Source organism: Eucyclogobius newberryi, unplaced genomic scaffold (genome assembly GCF_026437365.1).
Source record: "Eucyclogobius newberryi isolate DKJ021-1_F unplaced genomic scaffold, fEucNew1.0.hap1 SCAF_9, whole genome shotgun sequence".
Classification (NCBI taxonomy): domain Eukaryota; kingdom Metazoa; phylum Chordata; class Actinopteri; order Gobiiformes; family Gobiidae; genus Eucyclogobius; species Eucyclogobius newberryi.
Window position 1 is genome coordinate 4,869,623 of NW_027316532.1, and position 25,141 is coordinate 4,894,763.

The 25,141-nt window shown below is 42.3% G+C and overlaps 1 protein-coding gene across 1 annotated transcript in view; it reads right to left on the reverse strand.

Moving 5' to 3' along the window:
- LOC140353432 (inactive N-acetylated-alpha-linked acidic dipeptidase-like protein 2) overlaps positions 1-25,141 on the reverse strand; it is a 440,212-nt gene that overhangs the window by 132,647 nt on the left and 282,424 nt on the right. Inside the window, exons 8-9 of the mRNA XM_072437992.1 lie at positions 23,753-23,896; positions 8,760-8,852 (exon numbers count right to left, since the gene is read on the reverse strand). Coding sequence (XP_072294093.1) covers positions 8,760-8,852; positions 23,753-23,896 — 237 coding nt within the window. The remainder of the gene's footprint in view (positions 1-8,759; positions 8,853-23,752; positions 23,897-25,141) is intronic.

The window sequence follows — 25,141 nt, forward strand, 5'->3', positions numbered from 1 at the left end:
ACAAAGACACGGAGGTCACGGCGAGTCAGAACGAGCACACGACACCTGAACACAACTGTAGCGCACACTCCCGCTTGTCCTTTGTTATTTTCTCATTAGGCTAATCTTAGTTTATCAGTGTACATAGACCGTGTTATAACGCACATCACACTGTTATTTTACACGTCAGACCCACTCAACGCTCTTGCCTTCACCAGATGAGTAGTTTATTCATTCATCCTGCCCTCCATTAGCTCCGAGTATCATAAATCCTGTGCTAGTAGCGTTAGCTCAGTCGATTTGAGATGTTTAACTTAAATAGCAAACACAAACTGCTCCTCTTTGAAAAAAAATCCCATTATTAGTCCAAATGAAAGCTCCTGATGAACCTTCTTCACTTTATTTCTTGATTTTAACGCCGCCAAAAGTGAACTAGCGCTTAAATCCGTCAACAAACTTTTAATGCAAACACAGTCGTGCGCCCTCTGGTGGCCAGTGCTGACACAGGAGCAGCACAGGCCAGGGGAGGCGAAGGCGGGGCTAAACCTGTGCTGCTGGTTCCAGTCTGTCAATCAACTGTAAAGGAATAATCTGATTGAACAACACAACTCTGCTTTCAGTTTGCAGGTCAAGCGAATGAGCGGCGTGTTCAAGACACCAAATCTGATTTACACTGTAGTTTTCTGTACTTCACTAACATGATTTCAAAGATATTTTATTTTTTACTGATGTAATTAATGCAATTGGCAATAATTCTAATGTTAGATTTACCATTTAAATGCTGACATATTTAGGGCTCTTCCATAGCCGTTAGCATTAGCTCACAATAAAGCGATTTTATGAAAAATACACCTTTTTCAACCGGAAAAAGGTGGCTTGCCCTCTCCAGGTGGGTGGGGTGTCCTTGCCCCAAGTGGAGGAGTTCAAGTATCTCGGGGTCTTGTTCACGAGTGAGGGAAGGATGGAGCGTGAGATCGACAGTTGGATCGGTGCAGCGGCTGCAGTGATGCAGTCGCTGCATCGGACCGTTGTGGTGAAGAGGGAGCTGAGCCGAAAGGCAAAGCTCTCTATTTACCGGTCGGTCTACGTTCTGACCTCACCTATGGTCATGAGCTTTGGGTAGTGACCGAAAGAACAAGATCGCGGATACAAGCGGTCGAAATGAGTTTCCTCCGCCAGGTGGCTGGGCGCTCCCTTAGAGAAAAGGTGAGGAGCTCGGCCACACGGGGGAGCTCGGAGTAGAGCCGCTGCTCCTCCACGTCGAGAGGAGCCAGCTGAGGTGGCTCGGGCATCTGTTCCGGATGCCTCCTGGGCGCCTCCCTCGGGAGGTGTTTCAGGCATGTCCCACCGGGAAGAGGCCCCGGGGAAGACCCAGGACACGCTGGAGAGACTATGTCTCTCGGCTGGCCTGGGAACGCCTCGGGATCCCCCCGGAGGAGTTAGAGGAAGTGTCTGGGGAGTGGGAAGTCTGGGAGTCCCTGCTCAGACTGCTGCCCCCGCGACCCGGCCCCGGATAAAGCGGCAGAAAATGGATGGATGGATGAAAAATACAGAAGCCTATCAACTACATTTAGGTGAGGTCAAAGCCCAGTTCATGGTCATTGTTGACTGTACAAACCTTTTTCACTTTAGATAAGAATTGCCATGTAAAACTGCCATCTAAGCTGAAGGCTAACTGACTAAGGTGATATTTCTGATGTTGTGCTTGTAAACTATCTAATAACACTAAAAATCCTATTTTCCATATTACTGGTGAGGAGACCAGATAAATGAAATAAATATAATGAAATAAAAGTTTGTCATACTTTAAAATGAGTATTAATTTGACCATTCATTTGTGTGTGAAGGAAGATAAGCGTGAGTCTGAGCAGCTGGCAGAGAGGGAGAATTTTGCTTCTCTGAACGTCTATGTCAGGGGTCTAAAATAGGCGTCCTGCGGGCCAAGCTCGGATCCCGAAGCAATTTGGTCTCTGTGGCCTCAGTAGTGTCAGTTTAAATGTAGTTTCATCAGTTTGACTATTTATACAGAGTGAATTCTTAAATAGAGAAACAAAAACACTCAAGCTAAAATTCCCACCGGCTTAAGTGATATGTCCGTGTATCTGGGGCTTTTTCCACTGTACCTGTCCTTTGGTTGTGGAGAATCACCCTCTGATTTACTATGTGATATATTAGTCCTCCATAATGGGCCATAAAGCACATAATACAGGCCACAAATCTGCAGCAGAAGAGACACTTTAACAGCATGTTAACGCTCGCGCATATGTCTGTGCAGGCTTCATTTAGCATCTGCAGAAACACAACTCCATTTGAAAAAGCATTTGATGTTCAGGCCTAAAGGGATTTTGGTTTGGCCAGTTTATGTTAAACCAGACACATTTGGAAATGTGTTTTGATTTGAATGTTCAGGGTCAATCGGAGGTCAAATTTAGCAATAATTTGGTACAAAATGTGCTGAGGCAAAAATGATCATACTACTTTGAATGAGTAAGATGTATTTTTAGTTTTATTTGTTTTAATATTTAGCTTGTGAACAACATAAATTCCAATGTTCTGAAATTATCTTTAAAATCCACACTTAGCACTTGCCTTTACCCTAATTTGAATCAACTGAAGATGTATTTGAAAGTTGACCATGAGACATCTGAGTTAACGTAATTTTAGATCCTGAAACAAGCATAAGAAAAACGATAATTGGTATAACAATTTTTAAAGGTGTAATATGTAAATTTTAACTGGAGCCTTTAGTAATTTACAGATATTTTACTAATTGTAGCTATTAACTATAAACGATTACTAAGGAAGTAACTTAATAAATGTAGGATATGCAGATGTCCTCCCCCTGTTGCCATGGTGACAGGAATGCGGGCTAGGTGTTATCTACTGCCCGTGTGGAGTTTTACACCCCTCAGAAGGAAGAGGATGTAATAGTGACAACAGAGACGCTCTGAACTTTGAAAATAACTTTTCATCAAATGACTCCTTTTGGATCACAGAGAGTAACGATCTCTCCAAGACAAACGCTCAAACGCTGAAAGACTATGCAGTTTTAGTGGTTTTAATAGACAATCATCAGATTGCAAAAACGTGTCCACCAGATGACTTTACATGTCCATATTGTGATATCGTGTTTAACATGTCATTTTAACTGTTTCATAACTTGTTTTGTGGACAATTTTACCTTTTGTGTAACTATTGTGGCCTAAAGCCTGATCTCGTCTCCTTATCAGCTCTGACCCCAGCGTGCATGCTGATTGGCTGAAGCCACGGCGCCAAAACCCCCGCGGGGTAAGACAAAAGGAAAGAGCAGAGAGTTACAGACCAGTACCATCCGAGCTCCAGAGCCAGTTCCATCCGAGTTTCTTTCGAAGCTCGACCCTCCATCCAGGGTCCCACCAGCAAGGTCCATGAGGCCTTGGGAGCAGGCCTCGGGGCTAGTTAGCGTGAGCGATGCTACGCTACGGGACAAAGACTTTTCCAAGAGAAGCTAATGTTCCCTCCCGGAACTAAGAAACCTGTGCCCGTTTTTAAAAACGTGATTGATGCTGCATCACGCAAAATCAAGCAAGGACCTTTTGCAACTTTTCAAGTCCACAGCCTTTTAGACCAGCCACATCGGTGGAGCAGCACGACGGCCTTTTCATTCGGGAACGCCTCAGAGCCAAGGAGAACGCCTCAGAGCCAAGGAGAACGCCTCAGAGCCAAGGAGAACGCCTCAGAGCCAAGGAGAACGCCTCAGAGCCAAGGAGAACGCAGATCGCAGAACCGATCTAGTCCTTCATTGGCCAGACAACGTCAGAGCCGAGCTCCAGAGCAGGCCCTTGGACCCCACGCAGGCCCTTGGACCCCATGCAGGCCCTTGGACCCCATGCAGGCCCTTGGACCCCACGCAGGCCCTTGGACCCCATTCAGGCCCTTGGACCCCACGCAGGCCTTGGACCCCAAGCAGGCCCTTGGACCCGACGCAGGCCCTTGGACCCCACACAGGCCCTTGGACCCCACGCAGGCCCTTGGACCCCACGCAGGCCCTTGGACCCCACGCAGGCCTTGGACCCCACGCAGGCCCTTGGACCCCACGCAGGCCTTGGACCCCACGCAGGCCCTTGGACCCCACGCAGGCCCTTGGACCCCACGGAGGCCTTGGACCCCAAGCAGGCCCTTGGACCCCACCAGGCCCGTCTCCTCAGGATCACAGCTTCTAGTTCCGTTCGTATGAATGCACTTCACAGGCTGAATTTCATCTTAGACTTAGCTCTAGCACACACCTAGATATATCTAGATTCTAGAACAATCATGTCTAGTGTTTTCCATCTGTTATCGACTCATTTGCATATTCCTAATTCATATTTATCTGTTCAATTATTTGGTCATTAAATCTTCATAACCCACATTTGGTAACGTGTTCCTTCATTTCCAGAAAAGGGGTCAATGTCACGGTTACGTTCTCAAACTTTTAGATCAACGAGCAAATTAATTTCTAATTAATTAATTAGTCATGATGTCTGGTTTTAGAGTTGTTAAATTGCCGATTATCCGGCTGGTGCCCCATTCTACTCTTAAAAATACGATTCAAACTTACCCACACTTATGCAGTGTGTCATGTTTGAATTCTTGAACAATTCTTTAATCAATATCAAACCTGAATGCCCCGCCCCCTTCACAAGTGGGTGGACATTCATAAACTTACAGTACTTGTACTAGTATGCTATCCTACATAAACATACATTTATTCGCAGGCTTTTGTGATACACTCATTATTACCAAGGTGGGTTACACAAAGAGTTTGGAATGAGTTAAGATTTACTCTTAGAGGTGAGCAATATATCTAAATGTAGATAAAACTATGATGTTGTTTTAAACAGAAATGCTAAATTTGAATATCAAGTGTATGACTGTTATCAAAAGAAAAAAAAAAGCTACAAAATGATCTGTAAACTTTCTAACAATGGGATTTTTCTGCACTTTTCTGTTTCATTTGACAGGCGTTTCACATTTGCCTGACACTTAAACGTCAAGTAAAACATTACTGTGAGCGCGGACGACTCTTTACAGATCTGACTTGGCCTGGAAATAGATACATGTTTTGGCATTTTGTGGAACTTCCCAAGCTAAGCAATAACATTTCCATTGAGACAAGCGAGCGGCCGAAACTTCACCAGAAAAGTTACTCCGTCCACATTTAAAATGACGTATTCAAGGCACAATATGGTTAATAAGCTGCGGGTGAAGGTCTAACATTACTCAATCCTGTGTTTTTTCAAAGCAAACTTTTTCATATTTAACCAGAGGGAGGAGCACCTGTATTCAATAATGTACAAAATGTGGTATATTCAAACGATAGACCATAAAAACTAGAAAAACTAAACCATATTTAAACGAGCGGCGCAAGAAACGCACATGTTCAAATCATTTAATATTGCCAAACACACTAAAGTATTACGGTGATATTTTCACACTTGCACAATAGACCCTGTGCGTGTTAGAAAATGCTGCTCCGTGTGTGTAATTAATCTTTCTAGTACAGCGACAACAGTAAGTAATTAAAAAGAAACAGCACCTTTCCTCAAAATGTGAACGTGACATCTCGAAAAGTCTGATGTTCACAACAACTAACAGTGTTTTATTCTTCATTTTACGACATCTTTGTGATTACATTAAATACAAATCACATTTTATGTTTGCAAAATTCTATGAGTAATATTTTCTGGTTTAAAAGAACATCCTAATACTATCCTAAAAGTTAGTTAACAGTACATCTCTCTCCCTGGAACGAGCAGCTCACAGATTTACTGCTGTTTTAACTTGGTTCAGGTCCAATATAATCCGTTTTTATGTAGATTAATATGACATTTTTACAGTATTATTGACCAGCAGGGTTGTTTAATCCAATGTCAGATATAACTGTGATGCCGGTCAATCTGTTGTACAAAAACGCTTGTCTTAAAAGCTAATATGACTCAAATCGAATTAAAAATGGCCTAATATTCCTGAACTACAACTAGAATTTGCTGATGTAGACACTGCTTTATCGTCATGTGTTTTGTTGCTGCAGTTCCTTCACCTCTTCACATCCTGCTGAAGGACGACGCCGGGACCGTCCAGAGCAATGTGAGTCACGCCAATGCAATTTTAATCAAAATAAAATAATACTATAATATTCCTTTCTAGGTTACATCTGTCATGGACAACCAACTCCCATGGATGCACTGATGGAGTTGGAGATGTAATCGCTAACTGAGGTTCAGGAGCGGGACCACGCCTCAACCCATACTCCACTAGTAAACACGCCTCACTCTCTAACCACACCTCTAATTACCCAGAAGCCCTATTTATAAGGCCTATTCACAGCATATCTTGTCATCTCAGCTCTCTCGACCCCACCCTCCCACCCCATGTCTCTACCATCTTCACCATATCACATCACCATCTAAGGAGGGGGGGTTCTGATTCGGCTGGGCTGATCACCTGAGACAGAGGCCCCATCCTGAGTCTCTACTCAGCCAACTCTCGTGCTCGATCGTCACTACATCGTAGCTCGATCGTGGCTCGATCGTCGCTTCACTGTCCATCTCCATCGTCGATCTCCATCGCCGATCTCCATCGTCAATCTCCATCGTCGATCTCCATCGCCGATCTCCATCGTCGATCTCCATCGCCGATCTCCATCGTCTCTCCCCATCGCCGATCTCCATCGTCTCTAACCATCGCCGACCTTCATCGCTGAGCTCCGTCGCCGTTATAAATAAATATTCTTTCATACTTAATTGTGGCGTGGTCCCTGCTAGTGAATATGTGTTGCACTAAACAAGACTGCAGGACAACCAAGCGAGTGAGGTAATGGCTAATTGCTAGTATATATTATCAATGGTGCTGATGATGACAGTCATGTTGATGAATATTTGACATAATTTATGAATTACAGGAACACGCTGCAAATATCACTGCGGAGACTTCTCTGCTGCTGTGACCTCGACGATGAGCACCATTCAGTGTCCCGCGTGTTTCTACGGAGACTAAACAGCACGTTACACCTTTGGAGTCAGTGGCTTTACGTGTCGCCGAAGGACTGAACTTGAAAGTACTCTCTTCTACATGTTCGAGACCAAGTTGTAGTTGTTATAGAACCACTTTTGTTCATCTTGTTTATTAAACTTACTCCAATGAAAAGTGCTAGTATTTTGCTGCGTATCCGCTCTGATCACAGTGGTTTGTTACTACAGTTTGAGGTGTTAATGCTTATACTCAGTCACAAAATGTATCACAATGTTCAGGTATAATCTACTTTAATTTCAGATGTGCAGATTAAGTTACTTAAGATTAGCTTCACTTCTGAAAACATGTTTGAGCATCCAGGGACACGTTGAAATCAGTGGCGTGCTGTGACTTTTATGGTTGAGCAAACTTGGAGAGTTCATTAATATTTAGTGAATAAAACAAAAGTGAAAAAATAAAAAGCTTTGAAACCCGGTCTCCCGTGAAGGGCAAACGACTATCCTACTGAGCTAAACTCCCATACCTGATCATACCTGGCTTTGAGGCTGTGTGGTCCTCAGAGCACATGTGCAGACCGCTCTGGTTCTAAAACGGGTGGGCAAACTATGGCCCGGCCCGCAGGGCCTTTCAATCCGGCCCGCCAAGCTTGTTCAAGTAATATTAAAAAAAAAAAAAAGTATTTTTTTTCTTCCTTTTTTGCCCTCAGGCATCTGTCTGCACGTGTATCCTTAATACCTATGACGTGAAATAAATTAAATAATAGATTCAATAGCCTATATTTGACAGAAAAGTGATATTTTATTTGATATTTAATTTTTTGGATTTTTTTTTTCTCACACCAATGATGGCGGGCCGGCCTTCCGCTACTCGCCTGGATTCGAATATGGCCCTCGGAGGAAAAGAAATTTCCACCCCTGTTCTAAAAGCATGTTAGAGAGCGGAGCATGAACGGGCCTGTGAACACGGCCACAGACTGAGCCGCTGCAGGAGAAGAAGAACCACGCTTCCTGCAGTACTGCTCAGCGGCCTGTAGATGTCACTAAAAGACACTGTGATTAAAGCCAAACTTCAGCAGCAGAAGTGAGAGAAAAACAGGCTTATATGGATCTATATTGCAAAATGTTATATATAGTTGTGATAAACAGTAATTTTAGATTTGATTGCTCAGTCACTGCTTGCCTTGATTGCACAAAAATAAAGATTTCTGAAAAAAACTTAATTTAAATATGGATCTAATTGAGGTATCTTCACACACAATCAACTATGAATTTGACACCCATATGATTCACTTTAAACACTTTAAACACTAAAATTCAATTTGAGTGTATAAACAGAATACAAAAATCACATGGATAAAATCCTAATACTGCACCTTCTATTCAAACCAACCACGCCACAAATCAACTCCAAAACCTGCGTCTATGTCCATTTTTGACCCCTTTCATTCCAAAGGAGAGGTAAAGTTGGCTGATACGTAGCTAAAAAGCTAAATAAATGCATAATTTGAAGAAAATGTTTACTTTGAAACACAATTGATTGGTCCTTAGTCTGTGGTCTAAATGATACTGCTGGAAATGTTTACTGCAACTTCCTCCTCTATTTCCTTTAGTAAGCATTTCCTCACGCACAGGGTCTGAATGACCACATCAAACAATTGACTTAACTGGGACTAAACCCAGAGCTAAACCTGGACTAGACCAAGACTAACGCAGTACTAGAGTCTACATTTGGACTCAAACTGTGCTAAAACTAGGATCAAAAAGTCTTTTAAAGGTCCAATTGTTTACCTGGATTCTTCTTCCCTTTCAGATAGCCAATGACGTTGTAGATCTTCTTGTAGACCCACTGGTTTCCAACAGACAGCGTGATCATCCTGGGCTCTAAGAAAGCAAATACACAAAAAAATAAATATTAGATACAGAATGACGTCATTACATTACACATAGGGTCAGTGTATTGTGGTTCATTGAGTTTTAGACACAGAGTAGTTAAACATTGGACACAAGTCTACGCTTACTTTCAAACTGTGTACTATTACTCAGTCTGAAGTCAAAAGTAGTGACCCAGAAAAATGTATACGGTGAACATGTAAATTAATAGGTGATACGCACAGCAAGAACCTGGAGTGTTGACTGTTCCATGTTTATCGCCTTTGTGCACTCACACAGGTCATGCACATTGACAAAATGCACTCTTCAGTCAAGTGTAGGTCAGTGAAAAGGCAGATGAAACACGCCTTACAAGCACATATGCTCTTCAAGGATCAGGCTGGTAACTTAAGAAACATGTTGGAAGCTGAACACATACTGTAAACATGTTAGGTGTTGGTGTAGTTCCTCGGCTCTGACTCTACGTGTTCAGCTGTCAACATGCAGATTTCTCTTGTGTCGTTTTTTTTTTTTTTCTGAAGTGGAAAGTCACCTGCATGTCATGATTCTGTGAAATTACAAAGTCAAAACCATACGGGACATTCTTCATGAAGAGACGTAAGAGGAAGCTCCTCCAGGCCAAGTACGAATCAGGTCACTGGAGATGCAAGCCGCTCACAAGTAAGAACACAAGTTTTGAGTGTATTAAAACATATTTTAAAATAACGTGCTTTCATATTAGACTATTTTTTGGCTAGAAGTTACACAGTAGGGCTTAATAAATAGTATTTAACATTTTAGAACCATATGTGTATAACCTGTAGTCTCCATGTTTTAAATGACAAGCAAGTACAGTGGTGTGACTGATAAAAAGCAGAAATGGAAATGTTCAAAGCACTGAAGCCTTAAATTGAGAACAATACAGATTACTCAAACATGGGTCACTCCAAATAGAACTTTCCCTATGCCAATAACGAGGGAAAACCATTCCAAGATCATAAAAGGGCCATTTTGAATAAAGAAATGTGCATTATTTACTGTTTAGAGGCATATTGCATTATAAAGCTGTTTGCCTGACATAAAAGTGCATCACAAAAGGGATGCAGTGGTGGACACTCATTTACAGCCAGCCTGGTGCCTGGCTCAAGGGCTCTCGGGAGGGCCATGGCTGCGCTTCAGAGGCGGACGGTGTGACGGAGGTGGCCTGCCTACAGCTGACAACTTTCCCAGGACAGGTCCCCGCGCTCCTGTCCCGCCATCCTCTGCTACTGCTACTGCTGCGACTGTTTAATACGTCGGGAAATACACAGCGGTTCCTCACAGGCCAAACAGGAGGCATTTATCACGGCTGACAGAGGCTGGGATGACTTTGGCTAAAAGGATGGGGCGTATGGGGTTTGGCGAGGAGAGCAGAGAGGAGCAGACATGTTTGGGGTAATCCTGAGGTGATGAATGGGCGTCCTGGATGGGGCTGTGGAGGTAAGAGGTGAGGCCCAGTTAAGTTTGAGCAGGCGGCGTTAAGGGTTGGGGAGAGACGGAAAAGAAACATTGTGGTGAAGGATTTGCCAAGGAGTTTGAGCACAGTAGTTGTGGAATATGGGTTGTCTTAACGCCTTTATTATTCTCATAGTTAAAATTGAGAGTACGACAGAATTGCACGGTTTAACTTACTTTTGTAACACTATCGACCTGTTTTAGGGTACATATTCAAAAAAGAATTCTACATTAGTCTTTGAGCACTTTAACATACAAAGAAAGTTACTTTACAATGTCATTATTTATAATGATTCACTCCAAGGCGGACATGTACAAAGGGACTCCCTCCGTACTCTCACTTTCTCTTATACAAGAGTGATCTTTCCTCAAAATACCAAAGGATTTTCCTCCTACATTCTGTTCACCTCATGGTTTTGTAAAGTAGTCTGTCAAAATGTGTTGGGACTGGTTGGTCTGGCAATAAAAGAAGGCTGTATTATCTGCAAACATAAGGAACACATTTTTACAAATATCTCTTAGATCATTAATATTAATTATAAATAAGAGCGGTCCATAGCTAAAGACAATGAATCACTCTTTATTCATTTATTAACACTGTGTGTCGGTCCTTCTGATTCATCAGGTAAATAAGAGAAGTCCATAAATGGGCCTTGTGGAAACCCATGAATTAGCTCTCTTGCTGTCTTTTCCGTTTCTCTCTATACTGCTATTTCTCTCTCGTTCTTCACCCGAAATGCTCTTTCTATTTTCTCTTTCTATTCTCTGTACAGCTTCATTTCTCTCTCTTACTTTGCCTTTTCTTCTCTTTCTTCTTCCTTCCAAAAACACATTGGGTATATTTCCATGTCTATTTTTGATCAACAATCACTCCTATAAACATAGTCTGCACAACTTGTTCAATTGCGAGACCATCGATATAGAGTTTAACGTCGTCTTGATTTGTATTGAAAATCATAACACGTGTCTTTGGTAAATCTAGAGACAGTTGGTTTCACAACACTTGAGATGATGCTTCTTAAGTCATCAGACAGTAAGCTTTCGGCTGCGATAGTAGAAGGCTGTATCATCCACCAAAATGAAGGGAAACACATTTTTACAATCATGTCTTAGATCATTAATATGAATTATAAACAAGAGAGGTCCCAAAATGGAACCTTATGGGAGGCACAAATCATCTCTCTTACCCGCCTTTCTCTCTTTCTCCATCCTTCCCTCACTCAGATTCCCTTTTTCTCCATCCTTACTTACTCATCTTCTCTTTATTTCTCTCACTTTTGCTCTATATCTATTTATCCCTCTCGCTCACCTCAGCCCCTCCCTCCCTTTACCTCTCCATCCCTCTCTCTCACTTCATCCGGCCCACTCTCGTTCTCCCTCCCTCTTTCTCATCCCCCTCTCCCTCCATGGTTAGGCAGAAGAAAAGGTGTAAGTGAACGTTCTAAGGAGCATAGAGCAATCAATAGCGGTGTAATTAGGGCAGCCTGGTCTTTCTATAAAGCCATTTGGACTGGTTCTGCTCGGCCGGCTGCTCCCTCCGCGGCGCACATTCTAATCGTCGTTGAAATTTGTTTCACTTTTAGCATTTGTTCACAGTGGAAGACGAGAGAGAAATAAAAATAAAAGATTACTATAAATTAGGGCTGGGCAACGATTATAATTTTTAATCGTGATTAATCACATTATTTTCCTGATTAATCACGATTAATCGCATTTTTACGTGCAAAATTCAAAATGAATTCAAAAGAAGTGTAAAGTGCATCAGCATTTTTATTCAGTAGCAGTTAAATAAAATATTAAGTATTCACTTGCCACAAAATCCTGAGCCACAATCATTAAAGATGAACAGTCCACTTCGGAGGTAACGTCAGAAACATTGTAATCTCATGAAACATTAGACACTCAAAACACATTTTAGGAGCAGCAGAACCAGTCTAGTACCAATTGTCCCTAAACCAGAAACACTTCAGTACAGTTTGTACATTCTTAGAACTTGACACTAAAGCGCCAGAACATTAGTTGTGCAAACAAACACTAAACCAGTGAAATAAAAATAAATACATTGTGTACATTTTAACTTAAACAATGTTGTCAAACACAAAACTAAAGCTTAGTGCCACTGCCAGGGCATTGAAAAGAACCAGAAAAGTTTGTAGATTCCTAAAACTGGGTGTTTTTTTACTCCTCTGCACTAAGCCAGTTGCTAAGGCACCAGATTATTCACGTTTTCAGCCGCACGCCGGGCCCTTCTCGCGGATCTCCCCAGCTACGGCGCCCGTCGGGACCTACTCACATTGGCCCCCGGCCCGGCGGGACCTGCTCACGCGGGCCCCCGGCCCGGCAGGACCTGCTCACGCGGGCCCCCGGCGGGAACTGCTCACACGGGCCCCGGCGGGAACTGCTCACGCGGGACCCCGGCGGGTTGCCTCGGCTGGCGCCTATAGCCGCTGACTTTGTAAAGTTAATAAACAAAAGCCATGATCCAACATTAAACTCCATTTACACCACGAGAAAAGCAACACAACACAACTCCTCCACTGAGCATGTGCAGGACGACTCAGACGCACGTCTGCTGCTGCGTGTATTCTACGGACAGTGTTGGGAAAGTTTCACTTTCTACATGAACTAGTTCAGTTCATAGTTCACACATTTTAAAATGAACTAGTTCAGTTCATAGTTCATAATTCAAAATTTTGAACCACGTTCACAGCTCCAAAAAATGAACTAATTCAGTTATTTTGTTCTATATTATGCAATAATTGTTCTAAATTATTTCCACAGCCCAAATACAACCACAGGCAGCAATTATTGTATTAGTTTATTGCTGAAAATATGTGTCAGATTTCATCTTCATATCCAATTTTTAATCCTTACACAACCAGGATTTACATTCACTGAAGGGACAGACTTCCCCCATGTGTTGCTGTCCAGCCCACACTAGCAGCAGTAGTAGTAGTAGTAGTAGTAGTAGTAGTAGTAGTAGTAGTAGTAGTAGTAGTAGTACTAGTAGTAGTAGTACTAGTACTAGTAGTAGTACTAGCAGCAGTTGCAGCTTTCAGCCCCACAGTATATTCTCAAAAACATGAGGGAAAACTTGCTGGGCAAAGTTTGCACAGAAATGTTAGATTGTTCCCATCCTCACCGACCTTATCATAAAACTCACGTAACTGGTCGTAGGGCGACTCCTGCTGTTCAGTTGACTACACGTTGCGGTCGTGTCCGTGCTGCTTTTTGTTTTGATGCGCATGCGCAGTGCGGTGCGACACGCGAAATCTCTGTCTCCGTGATCTATCGTCTCTACAACTCTTGAGCTCTCACACTTTCCAGACACAGGCTCTTTTTGGGCAACTTAACAGTGTTTTTCGCCTGGAAGTCTCTAGAAAGCTGACACTTTATTGAACGAAAATAAAAAGAACGAAGGTGCCGTTCACAGACACCAGAAAGAATGCGTTCATATTATCGTTCTTCAGCAGTAATACCGTTCGTTCAGTTCACGTTCACCAAAATTATGAACGCGTTCATGAACTTTCGTTCAATGAACGTGTTCAGGTACAACACTGTCTAGGGACATGAGTCCGGCGCGTTGAGAACGCGCGTCCAGTGCGTTTGTCTTTCTAATGGCTTTAGAACTGGTGCGGACCAGGGGAATCTGACCTGCGTTAATGCGCGTTAAAATAATTGATCGCGTTAAATAAGTGATGAGTTAACGCGATAATAACGCGTTAACTTGCCCAGCCCTACTATAAATGCATTTCGATTTCACAAGTTTCCTTGTGGGATTTATGCTGCAATTGTTTTCAATTAATCAGACAAAACGGAGAGAGATTATATTCAAAACGTATTTTCATATCACAGAGTACATTTGGTAATGTTTTTCATCAATTTCTCTGATGTCGTTTTGTTTGTTATATCAGAGCAGACTTTGAATCAATGGATTTTTTGGATTAATCTTAAGACATTTAGACATTCATATGAATGGAATTATAACAAAAATTTAAAATAGAAATAACAAAAATAAATAATAATAACCTGTAATAAGATAATAAATATTGCATCAGTCGGGTTTAAATACAGTGTTGCAGCTGAAAGATCATCACTTACAGCAGTTCTCCAGCAGGAGGAGAGGACCTACTGTATTTTTTTAGTAGAATCCAATTGGACAGACAGTATTTATAATGGCATTAAGGCAGAAGAGTGAGAAATTAGTTAGACGGCTCATTACTGCTGTAGACTGTGACAAGAGTGGTCTGAAATTGAATTTGGTTGTTTAGCTCAGAGTTTTCTGTGTATGTTTAGTTTAGTAAGATGCAAGAGATTAGATTTAGATTAGCTCCTGACATATTGTTTGCCATTCTTTCCGGGATCGCTTTGGACTTCATTCATAACATACGTTCTGAAATACCAACTAGGTATTATCACAGTGGAAAAGCGGTTTGCAATCAAGTAAAATGTATTTCGCAAAAAGTCACAAAATTCACCCTTTTTTGTGATTGCTTTTGAGAATTTCCCCTCGCTCAGCAGCACTCACCTTCAATCTCCATCAAGATTCTGCTAAGGGTGGGCTAACTGTCTAGGGTCACTCTGAATTACCCCTTGGACGGTGTGTCAAACGCCTCTTCCGCGGTCACTCCACTCCAAACCAACCTGAGCCGACAAGCACACGTGTATCTTGCCTGTTGTATTTGCGTCCAGGCGTTTCGTTTAAAGTGCCTCTGTTACAGTGAATGAGCTCTAAACAAGAGTGGATCTGCAGCTAAGACAAAAGCAGGGGGTCGTAATGGTCTCGGGATCGATCTCGCCTCCGCGCCTGACTCCCGGGACTCCCTTATCTCCAGTCTCCATCTGTCCGCCAGCGCTCATCTCCTCCAATTCCCTCTCTGAAACCTTTTTCTCTTTTAATTCCCATTCAATTAAGGCTGGCTGTATTGGCTGACCATTGGTTAATTGCTCGGGGCCCTCAGTGGAGATGCGAGGCTCTAACGAGATGCTCCAAAGCCGAATGTATGTGTGTGTGTGTGTGTGAGAGAGAGAGTGCATTCGAGTGGATATAGGATTTGTTGCACAATAGAATTTGCATTTTCCCCACTGAAAGTTGGTGAGTAATGATTTATTTAAGACTCATTTCCTATTCTGGACACGCTGATTGCTTTTTTTTTGCACAAGAGGAAAGTTTTAGCGATGCCTACAAGTGGGGGTCAACATGAGATACTATGGGTATTTTCACATAATTTATCCAACACATATAAAGTCAGGGTTTCTATGTCTTTTATTTATTTATTTGCTATTGTTCATTGTTTTGTGTTGCGCCGTGTCACCAAATCACATTTCCAGTTTTTAAATTTTTTGCTCTCTGACAACAGGGTATGAATATTCAGGTTTCTCCTACCGGTACATACTGTTTGACTATATATAGCACTGATGAGACAAATACATTGTTTCAAGATAGTGTGTTATAGGGAATTTCAATAAAAATCTTCATTATTCATTTTCTACCGCTTGTTCCCGGTCCGGGTCAAGGTTGACTTGAGCCTATCCCAGTGACTTAGACGGGGTACAACTCGTCGCAGGGTTAACGCTGTGACTTCATTATGATCCTGTTTAATATGTTATATATTTTAACATTGAGCTGGAGGTCAGGTCAGAATTCTCAGGTAGAATTCGATCGACATGAAACAAAAACTGGCAAGGCAAGGCGTTTTGTAACTTTGGGGCCACAGCCTTAAAGGACTGATCCCCCCCGACCGAAGGGTGCAACCAGAGGAGTAAAGAGTCAAAAGGTCTAGGATGTACCGGGGGACCTGTCCGTGATGTGCTCTAAACTAACATTTGAAAATAAATCCTGAACTTTATCGGAAGCCAGTGAAGGGATGATAAATCTGGGGGTTGCTGTGTTAAAAGCCTGGCAGTAGAGTTTTGAACAAGCGGATTCTGGTAAAAACAGAATTACAAAAAAAACTGTGATGAAATAAAAGCATTAATACACTTTTCCAGGTCAAACTTTGAAACCATGTGCACTTTAGAAATATTCCTCAGTTGATAAAAGTTCATTTTGACTGTTTTGAGTGGGTTTCCATTGACATGCCCTTGTCAAAAATGACCCTGAGGTTTCTGAGAGTATTTTTGGCAGAGGAGCAAAGAGAACCAAGTTGTTGTTAGATGTGATGAATTTAGTTTTGGGGCGCAATAACCAGAGTTTCAGTCTTATTGGCATTTAACTGAAGGTAGTTTGCATTTAGCCAATTCTTGATGAACGCTACATCAATCTAAAAATCTTGACAAAATATCGCTGAATGGACAGCACATGCTTCTCGGCTAAACCCGCTCCCCAATCCCAGACAAGGATCAATGATTTGAGTGGACACTGGTTTACTGGAGTCTCCCATTGATCTTGTGACAGGACCACATCAGCGCATCCCATTTGATGAACTCCAGACGACTTATCCTCGCTACACCGACACCAGCCGCACCCGAGTGCACCGTTCCAGCTACTGAGCAGAGCTGGACTTACGGAAGAATAAATTAGATCAGACACGGGACAGTACGGAGCGATGGGGAAAACAGCAGAGGTGACGGGCAGAGGGCGGGGAGTGCAGGCAGGGCAGGGATAAGCAGGGATTTGAGCGTCAAAAGCAGGAATTACAGCCAAATCTGTATCAGTGTCAATGGTGGGTGTTTGATGGTGCAGTCCAGACCACAAGGAAAAAGCAGATAAGGGACAGAGAACACCGCTGACCAACCAGAAAGTGCACAGGCAAACCACACACGGACCACAGATGGTTCTCAGTTTATATTTTACAGGAAACAGATGAAACTGTGTCCAACAGATCAGTGTGTGGAGGCAAAACAACTGTCTCCAGCTGAACTCAAATCATCGTCTTTGGCCCACAGAAACAAAGAGAAAGTGTTGGCAGGCGCCTCCAGTCTCTTTTTCTAAAACCTGCTTACCAAGTTAGAAATCTGGGGGTAATAATGGACTCAGACTTTAATTTTAGCAGCCACGTCAAATCAATACCATCAGAAATATAAAAACTTTTGCCAAAATCAATAGCATAGTGTCTAAACCAGACTTGGAGAGACTTGTCCATGTGTTTGTCTCCAGTAGATTAGACTGTAACGGCCTGCTCACTGGCCTCTCCAACCGAGCTGTAAAACAGCTGCAGTACATCCAGAACGCTGCTGCTCGGGTCCTGACTAAAACCAGGAAGTATGATCACATTAGTCTAAGCCCCGGCCGTGGATCAGGACCGCTGCTTTGAGTCAATGATCGTGCTCATTGTCGCATGTCGCCAATTTCGTCTTTAGCAGCTAGGTATATCCGGTGGCTGTGCGGCTAACCCTAACCCTTGTCCAATGAGGTTAATTTGGTCTTTTGATAATGAATGATGTGTTTTTTCTTGTTGTTTTTTCAGACCATAGCCGGTTCTCGTCAAGGGCATTGGCCACCCAAACTGATGTCTTGCCCACCCAATCAAAAACTTGCACCCCGCCTCAACGTGCATCAGATTGAGCAGTGAAAGGCCGGCGAATGGAGGAGTCTCGGCACGCACGCAACTGTTTTTGACTTTCCAGCTTCTTAACTTTCTCACAGTGTTGGTTGCGCTTATGCTCGCCCCAGTGCGTGCATAAAGAGGTTAAAGAATATTACCAAATGCAGTCAAGTCTTTCTTTTTTTCTTGTATGACAAATTTAATTGTCATACATAAACACATTATTTAGCAATGAGCACATCTTGATATCTTGATGTTTGCTATTTTTTCTTCTTTTTGTGTTGGCATGTGTGCGTTTTTTTCTTCTTTAATTATCCTGGTAGTTTATCAAATACATTCCCCAAGCCCATTCCTCTCTCTACTGTGTTTAAAGCGTGGGCTGGGGTCAAGCATGCTCTCACCTCCTTCACTGTGGGTTAATGAGAACACCACACCATAGGGACCCGAGCACCACGGGGCCCCAGGGCCGAATATAGTTCAATTCATTAAACACAACTAAGTAATGGTGGTGTACAGTATATAATTATATGAGTGTGACTTTATGTAGAAGCAATCTGATGTCAAAATGGAACTGGAAGAGCCTGCTTAGAGGACATATACTGTATACATTCTTTGTATTGTTATAGAGCTCCAGCACCAGCAACATTTGAGAGGGACGCCATTACGGCACAGAAACTGCCTGAAATTTAAATTTTTTTGGTCTTTGTCGCTTAATAAATCCGAAAATAACAATATTTCTTAAACATTAGCGACTTTTACCTGTCAGAAGTGTGCATTTAAAGAGTTTAGATTGTGTAGATTGCATCTGTTTCACATTCTAATATCATCAAAAGTGTCTCTGGAGATGTTTGTGAAAAATACACTTTATTATAAAACGCTGGACATAATGTAATGTTTACTGATATTGGCAATTAAAGATGTGAGCTTAATAAAATTGTGAAATATTTTTGCGTTCTAACAAAACTGCTGAACATAACAAAACCATGTTGTTATTTTCAATGTAAATCCTTTTGCATAACTTTGATGCGGGCCTCAACACCATTTTCAAACGCCCTAAGAGGAGTTTGTAAAAGATTTTTAAGAGTCATTCTTAGCTCATTTTGATCCAATATGGCCTACGTTTGGTTGAGCATATGCCATTTCCATAATCACTATTTACCTCTGCGCCAAATATCATGTTTCTACAATGAGATTTTTTGGGGCCATTTCTCAAACATTGGGGGGCAGTGATACACCACATTTTTAGAATTTTAGAAATAGGAGTTAGCCAGAATGTAGAGAGGCACGTGTTTTATAGGTGTGCACATTTTTTGTTAAAGTTCACTGGGGGAAAAGTAGGCGGGTTGGTCCAGAGAAGAAGAAGAAGAAGAAAGAGAGAATAATTAAAGCCTCAAGCGGCAACGGCCCTTGGGGGCCACCGGGTTCTGTTGTATTTGTAAGGCAGAACTCCCAATGGCGCCGACAGTACAAGCTGTACTTTCAAATACTGTGTCGAGAATCGTTGCTGAAGCAATCCTTAGCTCTTTTGGGATCGAGCAATGTTGTCTATTTATTTAATATGAATTGAATAAATAATTGTTGTCATAAATACTGATTGCTATTTCCATTCTCATGTATTTTACATGAGAATGGAAATCACAATTTCAACTGTAACCGTGGTCATAAAATCTAAAGTCTAGAGCGGGGGTGGCCAAACTTTTTGACTCGAGGGCCACACTGGGTTCTAAAATTTGACCGAGGGGCCGGGTCAGAACAGATGGATGGTGTGACGATGCTGGAGTCCCCTTGCACGTATAAAGTTCACAAGTTTTACAACAGGATGCACAAAATGCTTAAGCTGCAAGATAGACTTACACAGTGATTCCTGATGGATGATACAGTGAAGGAAAATCACATCCTGCTCAGGGTTTTCCTCTTTTACTTTGTCCTGGATTCTTTTTAGCCGCCCAATGTTTTTTCCTGTTAAATTTGCTGATCCATCCGATGTGACAGAGGCATTTGCATGCCAAACAGGTCAAAGTGCGCAATCTCTTGGGGAAATGTGGGCATTATAAGGTAAAATGAACGGCCGGCCGCAGTGAGTTTAAATCCCGAGATACCAACCGTCATAAAACACCAAAGAAGAAGAAGAAAGTCTAAAGAATAATGTCTAAAGAATAAAATCTAAAGAATTAAGTCTGAAGAATTAAGTTGAGCAGTAAAAATGCACCTTTTCAGTTAAGAAGAAGAAGAAGTTCTTTTAAGAAGAAGAAGAAGAAGTTGAGTTGAGTGCATTCACCTCACGTTTTTTTTTTTCTTCTGCTTTTGTGATCAGCAACGTCTATTTTCTTTGGACACTGACTAGGTTTATTGTAAGGTATATTTCCAACCAAAATGACCTTTCTGGTCATATAGTTTTGGGTATAGCTCAGCGGCAGAGCATTTGAGCAGTGATCATGTCCCTGGTTTGATGCAGGTGCCCTCAGCACTAAAGGACTTTCATCTGTTTTGTCTGTTTGTCTCTTACAGTGGTGGAAGAGGCACTCAATTTTCCATCAAGATGGAAATTGAAACTATAGTTGCCCACCAGCCTCCTCTGGAAATCCCTGGTAAAGAGGCCCAAGGATATATGGCCCTCAGTGTGCTGTATCAGTGTGAGCGGCCCCCGGAGCCATATCAACTCTTCTCATTGGCCATAATACTGTCGACCTCGTAGCATAAGTATGTTTTAGGTAAAATGTAGTGTTTTTGTCTCATTCTCCTCTCCAGACCCTGCTGCATCTGACTTTGGTTCTGTCCGCAGCCAATCAGATTTCACAACCGAAAACACAAGTCACAAGTCATGTTCTTGAGTGGTTTGTGCGCCATAGAAACACATTATAATCCCTATGTCTCAAATTTAAACACTTTGAACTTTTATCTTCAGTTCGTCTGGTAAAGTTAGTTCGGATGCAGATGACTTTAACCTTCTGTACTCTGAACATATGCTGTCTCTCATTTGAATTATGATTTTCACTTCCATCAATTTCTATGTCAAAGAAACCAATGTAGAAAAAGATTCTGCTGTAGAAACCAATGCAAATGTAAATCATGAATTATGGCTCACAGTCACTTGTGGCAGTAGATGTTCCTGTAAGGTTATGTTTTATATTCATCAAATCTGAAATGAACTTTGAATAAAATAATAATCATATGTTTGAATAATACTTAGATTGTACGCCAACTTAAAACATTGTATAATATGATTTTAAAAGTTTGATATAATAAACCATATCCTTCCCCCCTCATAATATCTTTGGCAATCTATTAGAAATAAGTATTTCTAACATCAATGTGGACTTGTAATGTAGTTTCACACGACCATGTCTTATCGTTCCATGTGTTTCAGGTTTATGTGTGCCAGATTAGTTTAGCTATATTCCTGATGCGACCCCGATGAGCACCGATGCCCCGCAGCCACAGCCCAAACTCACAGACTGGAGAGGTAACAGTGTCACTCACTCTAAGCCTAAATGAAAAGATGTGCATGCTGTTTGTGTTTGCAGCTGCCCGTACCACAGCCAAGACAATACATTCTGAGTCTGATTATTAAAAAGTCTAGTCTCGTTGTGATTTTTAGCCACTGCCAGTGAGTTGTCTGACGGCTACCAGAAAAACCCAGACGCTAGCTCCTCCTACTTGGGCGGGGCAGGAACCAGTGCATGTGACTCCAAACATCCCACGGACGAGGCTGTCAAGAGGAATCATGAAGAACAGGTACACGCTCGCAGAACCAGTGACGTGCGGTGAGGTTCAGGGCTAGTGAGGGAGAGAGTGACACATCATTTGCATTGCACCAGCTCAGTTTGTGAGGAGTGTGTGTGTGTGTGTGTGTGTGTCTGTGTCTGTGTCTGTGTCTGTGTCTGTGTCTGTGTCTGTGTCTGTGTGTGTGTGTGTGTGTGTGTGTGTCTGTGTCTGTGTCTGTGTCTGTGTCTGTGTGTCTGTGTGTGTGTGTGTGTGTGTGTGTGTCTGTGTGTCTGTGTGTCTGTGTGTCTGTGTGTGTGTGTGTGTGTGTCTGTGTCTGTGTCTGTGTCTGTGTCTGTGTGTCTGTGTGTGTGTGTGTGTGTGTGTGTGTCTGTGTGTCTGTGTGTCTGTGTGTCTGTGTGTGTGTGTGTGTGTGTCTGTGTCTGTGTCTGTGTGTGTCTGTGTCTGTGTCTGTGTGTGTGTGTGTGTGTGTGTGTGTCTGTGTGTGTGTGTGTGTGTGTCTGTGTCTGTGTGTCTGTGTGTGTGTGTGTCTGTGTGTGTGTGTGTGTCTGTGTCTGTGTGTGTGTGTGTGTGTCTGTGTGTGTGTGTGTGTGTCTGTGTGTGTGTGTGTGTCTGTGTCTGTGTGTGTGTGTGTCTGTGTGTGTGTGTGTGTCTGTGTGTGTGTGTGTGTGTGTCTGTGTGTGTGTGTCTGTGTGTGTGTGTCTGTGTGTGTGTCTGTGTGTGTGTGTGTGTGTCTGTGTGTGTGTGTGTGCGTGTGTGTGTGTCTGTGTGTGTGTGTGTGTGTGTGTGTCTGTGTCTGTGTGTGTGTGTCTGTGTGTGTGTGTGTCTGTGTGTGTCTGTGTGTGTGTGTCTGTGTGTCTGTGTGTGTGTGTCTCTGTGTGTGTGTGTCTGTCTGTGTCTGTGTCTGTGTCTGTGTGTGTGTGTGTGTCTGTGTGTGTGTCTGTGTGTCTGTGTGTGTGTGTGTCTGTGTGTGTGTGTGTGTTTGTGTGTGTGTGTGTGCTCCCAGAGGCAGAGCAGGTGCTGCCTCCTCCCTGTATCTGAACGGCAAACATCTGAACATTTTGACATTCTTATTTGAAAAAATATTGTTCGATATTGGATTCAAACGGAAAGGGGGTTTATAATACATACTAGATGACAAATATTAATGTTTTTTATAATTTATTTATTTAGTTTCCCCCCCCAAGATTGACAGGTGAGGCACTGCCTCCCCTGCCTCCCCTGAATGCATGTCACTGCCCAGAACATGCTTTATGTACTACAGTTGATCTAGCAATAGTTTACCTGTCCAGACTCTATATGTCAGTGATCAAGGCCAAGGCGGTGTTAAAGTGCTTAGTATTGAAGTATTACAAAAGTAGATCATTATTTGACATGTTGTTCATTGTAAACCACAACAATGATCTAAAATGGCTTAATAATAGAAACAGGTCCATTGACTTCCAGTTCAAAATGTTCAAATGATCACAACTAAGTTCAGGGATGTGGGCGGGGATAGGGGGGTAGGTGAAAACGGGAATTTTCTGAACACTTGGTTAGGGTTAGGGGTTAAGAGTTAACCCTAACCCAGCTTTTTATTACATTATAAAGTAAGCTTTGGTGTATTATGGCACAAATGGATTCAACTGAAAGTGAATTTAGTTTTTCTGTCTAGAGAAGCTTCCATGAAATGCAAACAGAAGAAAAAGGAGTACACCAGAGGCTTGGAAGTTCACATTGCCATGTTGGAAAGTCAAACCAAAAGTCTAATGCATGAATTTGGAGCCTTAAAGCAATTCTACGAGCTCCAGTGAAAGCACACACTCACTGCTCTGTCTGATACATGTGTTTTCAAAATTATGTCAATGTTTTTATGCCTAGGAGGCAACCAACCCACAAAGTAAAAAATACAAATCAAAAGTAATTCAGGTTTACAAAAAGTACATGTAAAAAAACAAACAAGACAAAAAACAGAAGCCGCTTCATGTCTTGCTGATAACAATAACAGCCAGAATGTTCACATTTTTCATCATAAAACCTTTTCTTTCAGTTCATGGCATAATTTGGAGCATGCATATTCCAAAAAACGTATTCATTATTAAATTACTAAATTAGTTGACACATTTTACTGATTGATTAGTTGCAATTAATCGATTAACTTTCAGCGCTTAGAGGCCAATAATATAACCGTTCTGAAGTTGTGAATACAGTAATGAAGCTGATGTGTACCTGCATTTGGAGGAGTGGCCAGTGGAGTGCAGGCCTCAGCGCGCTCTGTGATTGGAGCAGAGAGCAGGGTCTGAGCCAGGACTGGAGAGATGGGCTGGACCAGGAGAGAGGAGAGAGAGCCTTTCGCCTCCTTAGACACGCCCACTGTGGACACACAACCGGGAACACGGGTCAGTGCACTGGGAAAGGGCTTTTTTTACATCTGTTTTCAGTTAAAGCAGTGGTCCCCAAACTTTTTGACTCGAGGGCCACATTGGGTTCTAAAATTTGGCCGAGGGGCCGGGCCAGGAAAATATGGTGTGTTTGTGTGAACGAATGAATTACTATAAATGACACGCAAGATTTGACCTGTAACTTGTAACAAAGCAACAAATGCAAGGCTCAATGTACAAATTGTTTTCCAAATGCAGTAAATAATGATTAATTATCTACTGTCCACATGAGTCTTCTACTGTCCACATGAGTCTTCTACTGTCCACAAGAGTCTTCTACTGTCCACAAGAGTCTTCTACTGTCCACAAGAGTCTTCTACTGTCCACAAGAGTCTTCTACTGTCCACAAGAGTCTTCTACTGTCCACAAGAGTCTTCTACTGTGTCAAACACTTGCGCTTCCTGCTTGATTGGCCCCGGTGGCCGTTTGTGGTGAATTTTATTTTCTTGGGCTCGCAGTGCACTAAGTGCGAGCAGTGCACGATGTGCGAGCAGTGCACGATGTGCGAGCAGTGCGCAGCTGCGCAGGCGCAGCTTAGAGGGAACAGTGGCCATCTCTTGGGGAAATGTGGGCGTTACAGGCGAAAGGTAAAATGAACGGCCAGCCACAGTATCATTCCCCTTCCTTTCTTTCTCATTCCAACTACTGTCTAATAAAGCCTATGGCAAAAATATATATATATATATATATATATATATATATATATATATATATATTTTTTTTTTTTTTTTAATTTTTTAATATAACTTGGACAAGCTTGGCGGCCCGGATTGAAAGGCCCAACGGGCTGGATGTGGCCCGCGGGCCGTAGTTTGGGGATCACTGAGTTAAAGTTTATTTTTGGTCAATACAATAAAAGTATTTTATAAAACATATAACGTATTCTTTGCATAGCGTTACAATGGTCAAATTATTTTAGAAAATAGTAAATTACATTACACTAATTCCTTTTATTTCAAGATGATTATGGGGGGCACCACTTGGGGCATGTAAACTGCCAGCAGCGGCCGTCAATCTACTTAATGTGACAACAATATTTCTATGAGCTCTTGACTAGAGTAAACAGCACCAGGAGGTCCAGGAGCTCCATGTTTAGTCCTGACTCTTGCACCAGCAGGAGGCCTGTCCCTGAGCTCCATGTTTGGCACCAGCAGGAGGCTGGTCCACGAGCTCCATG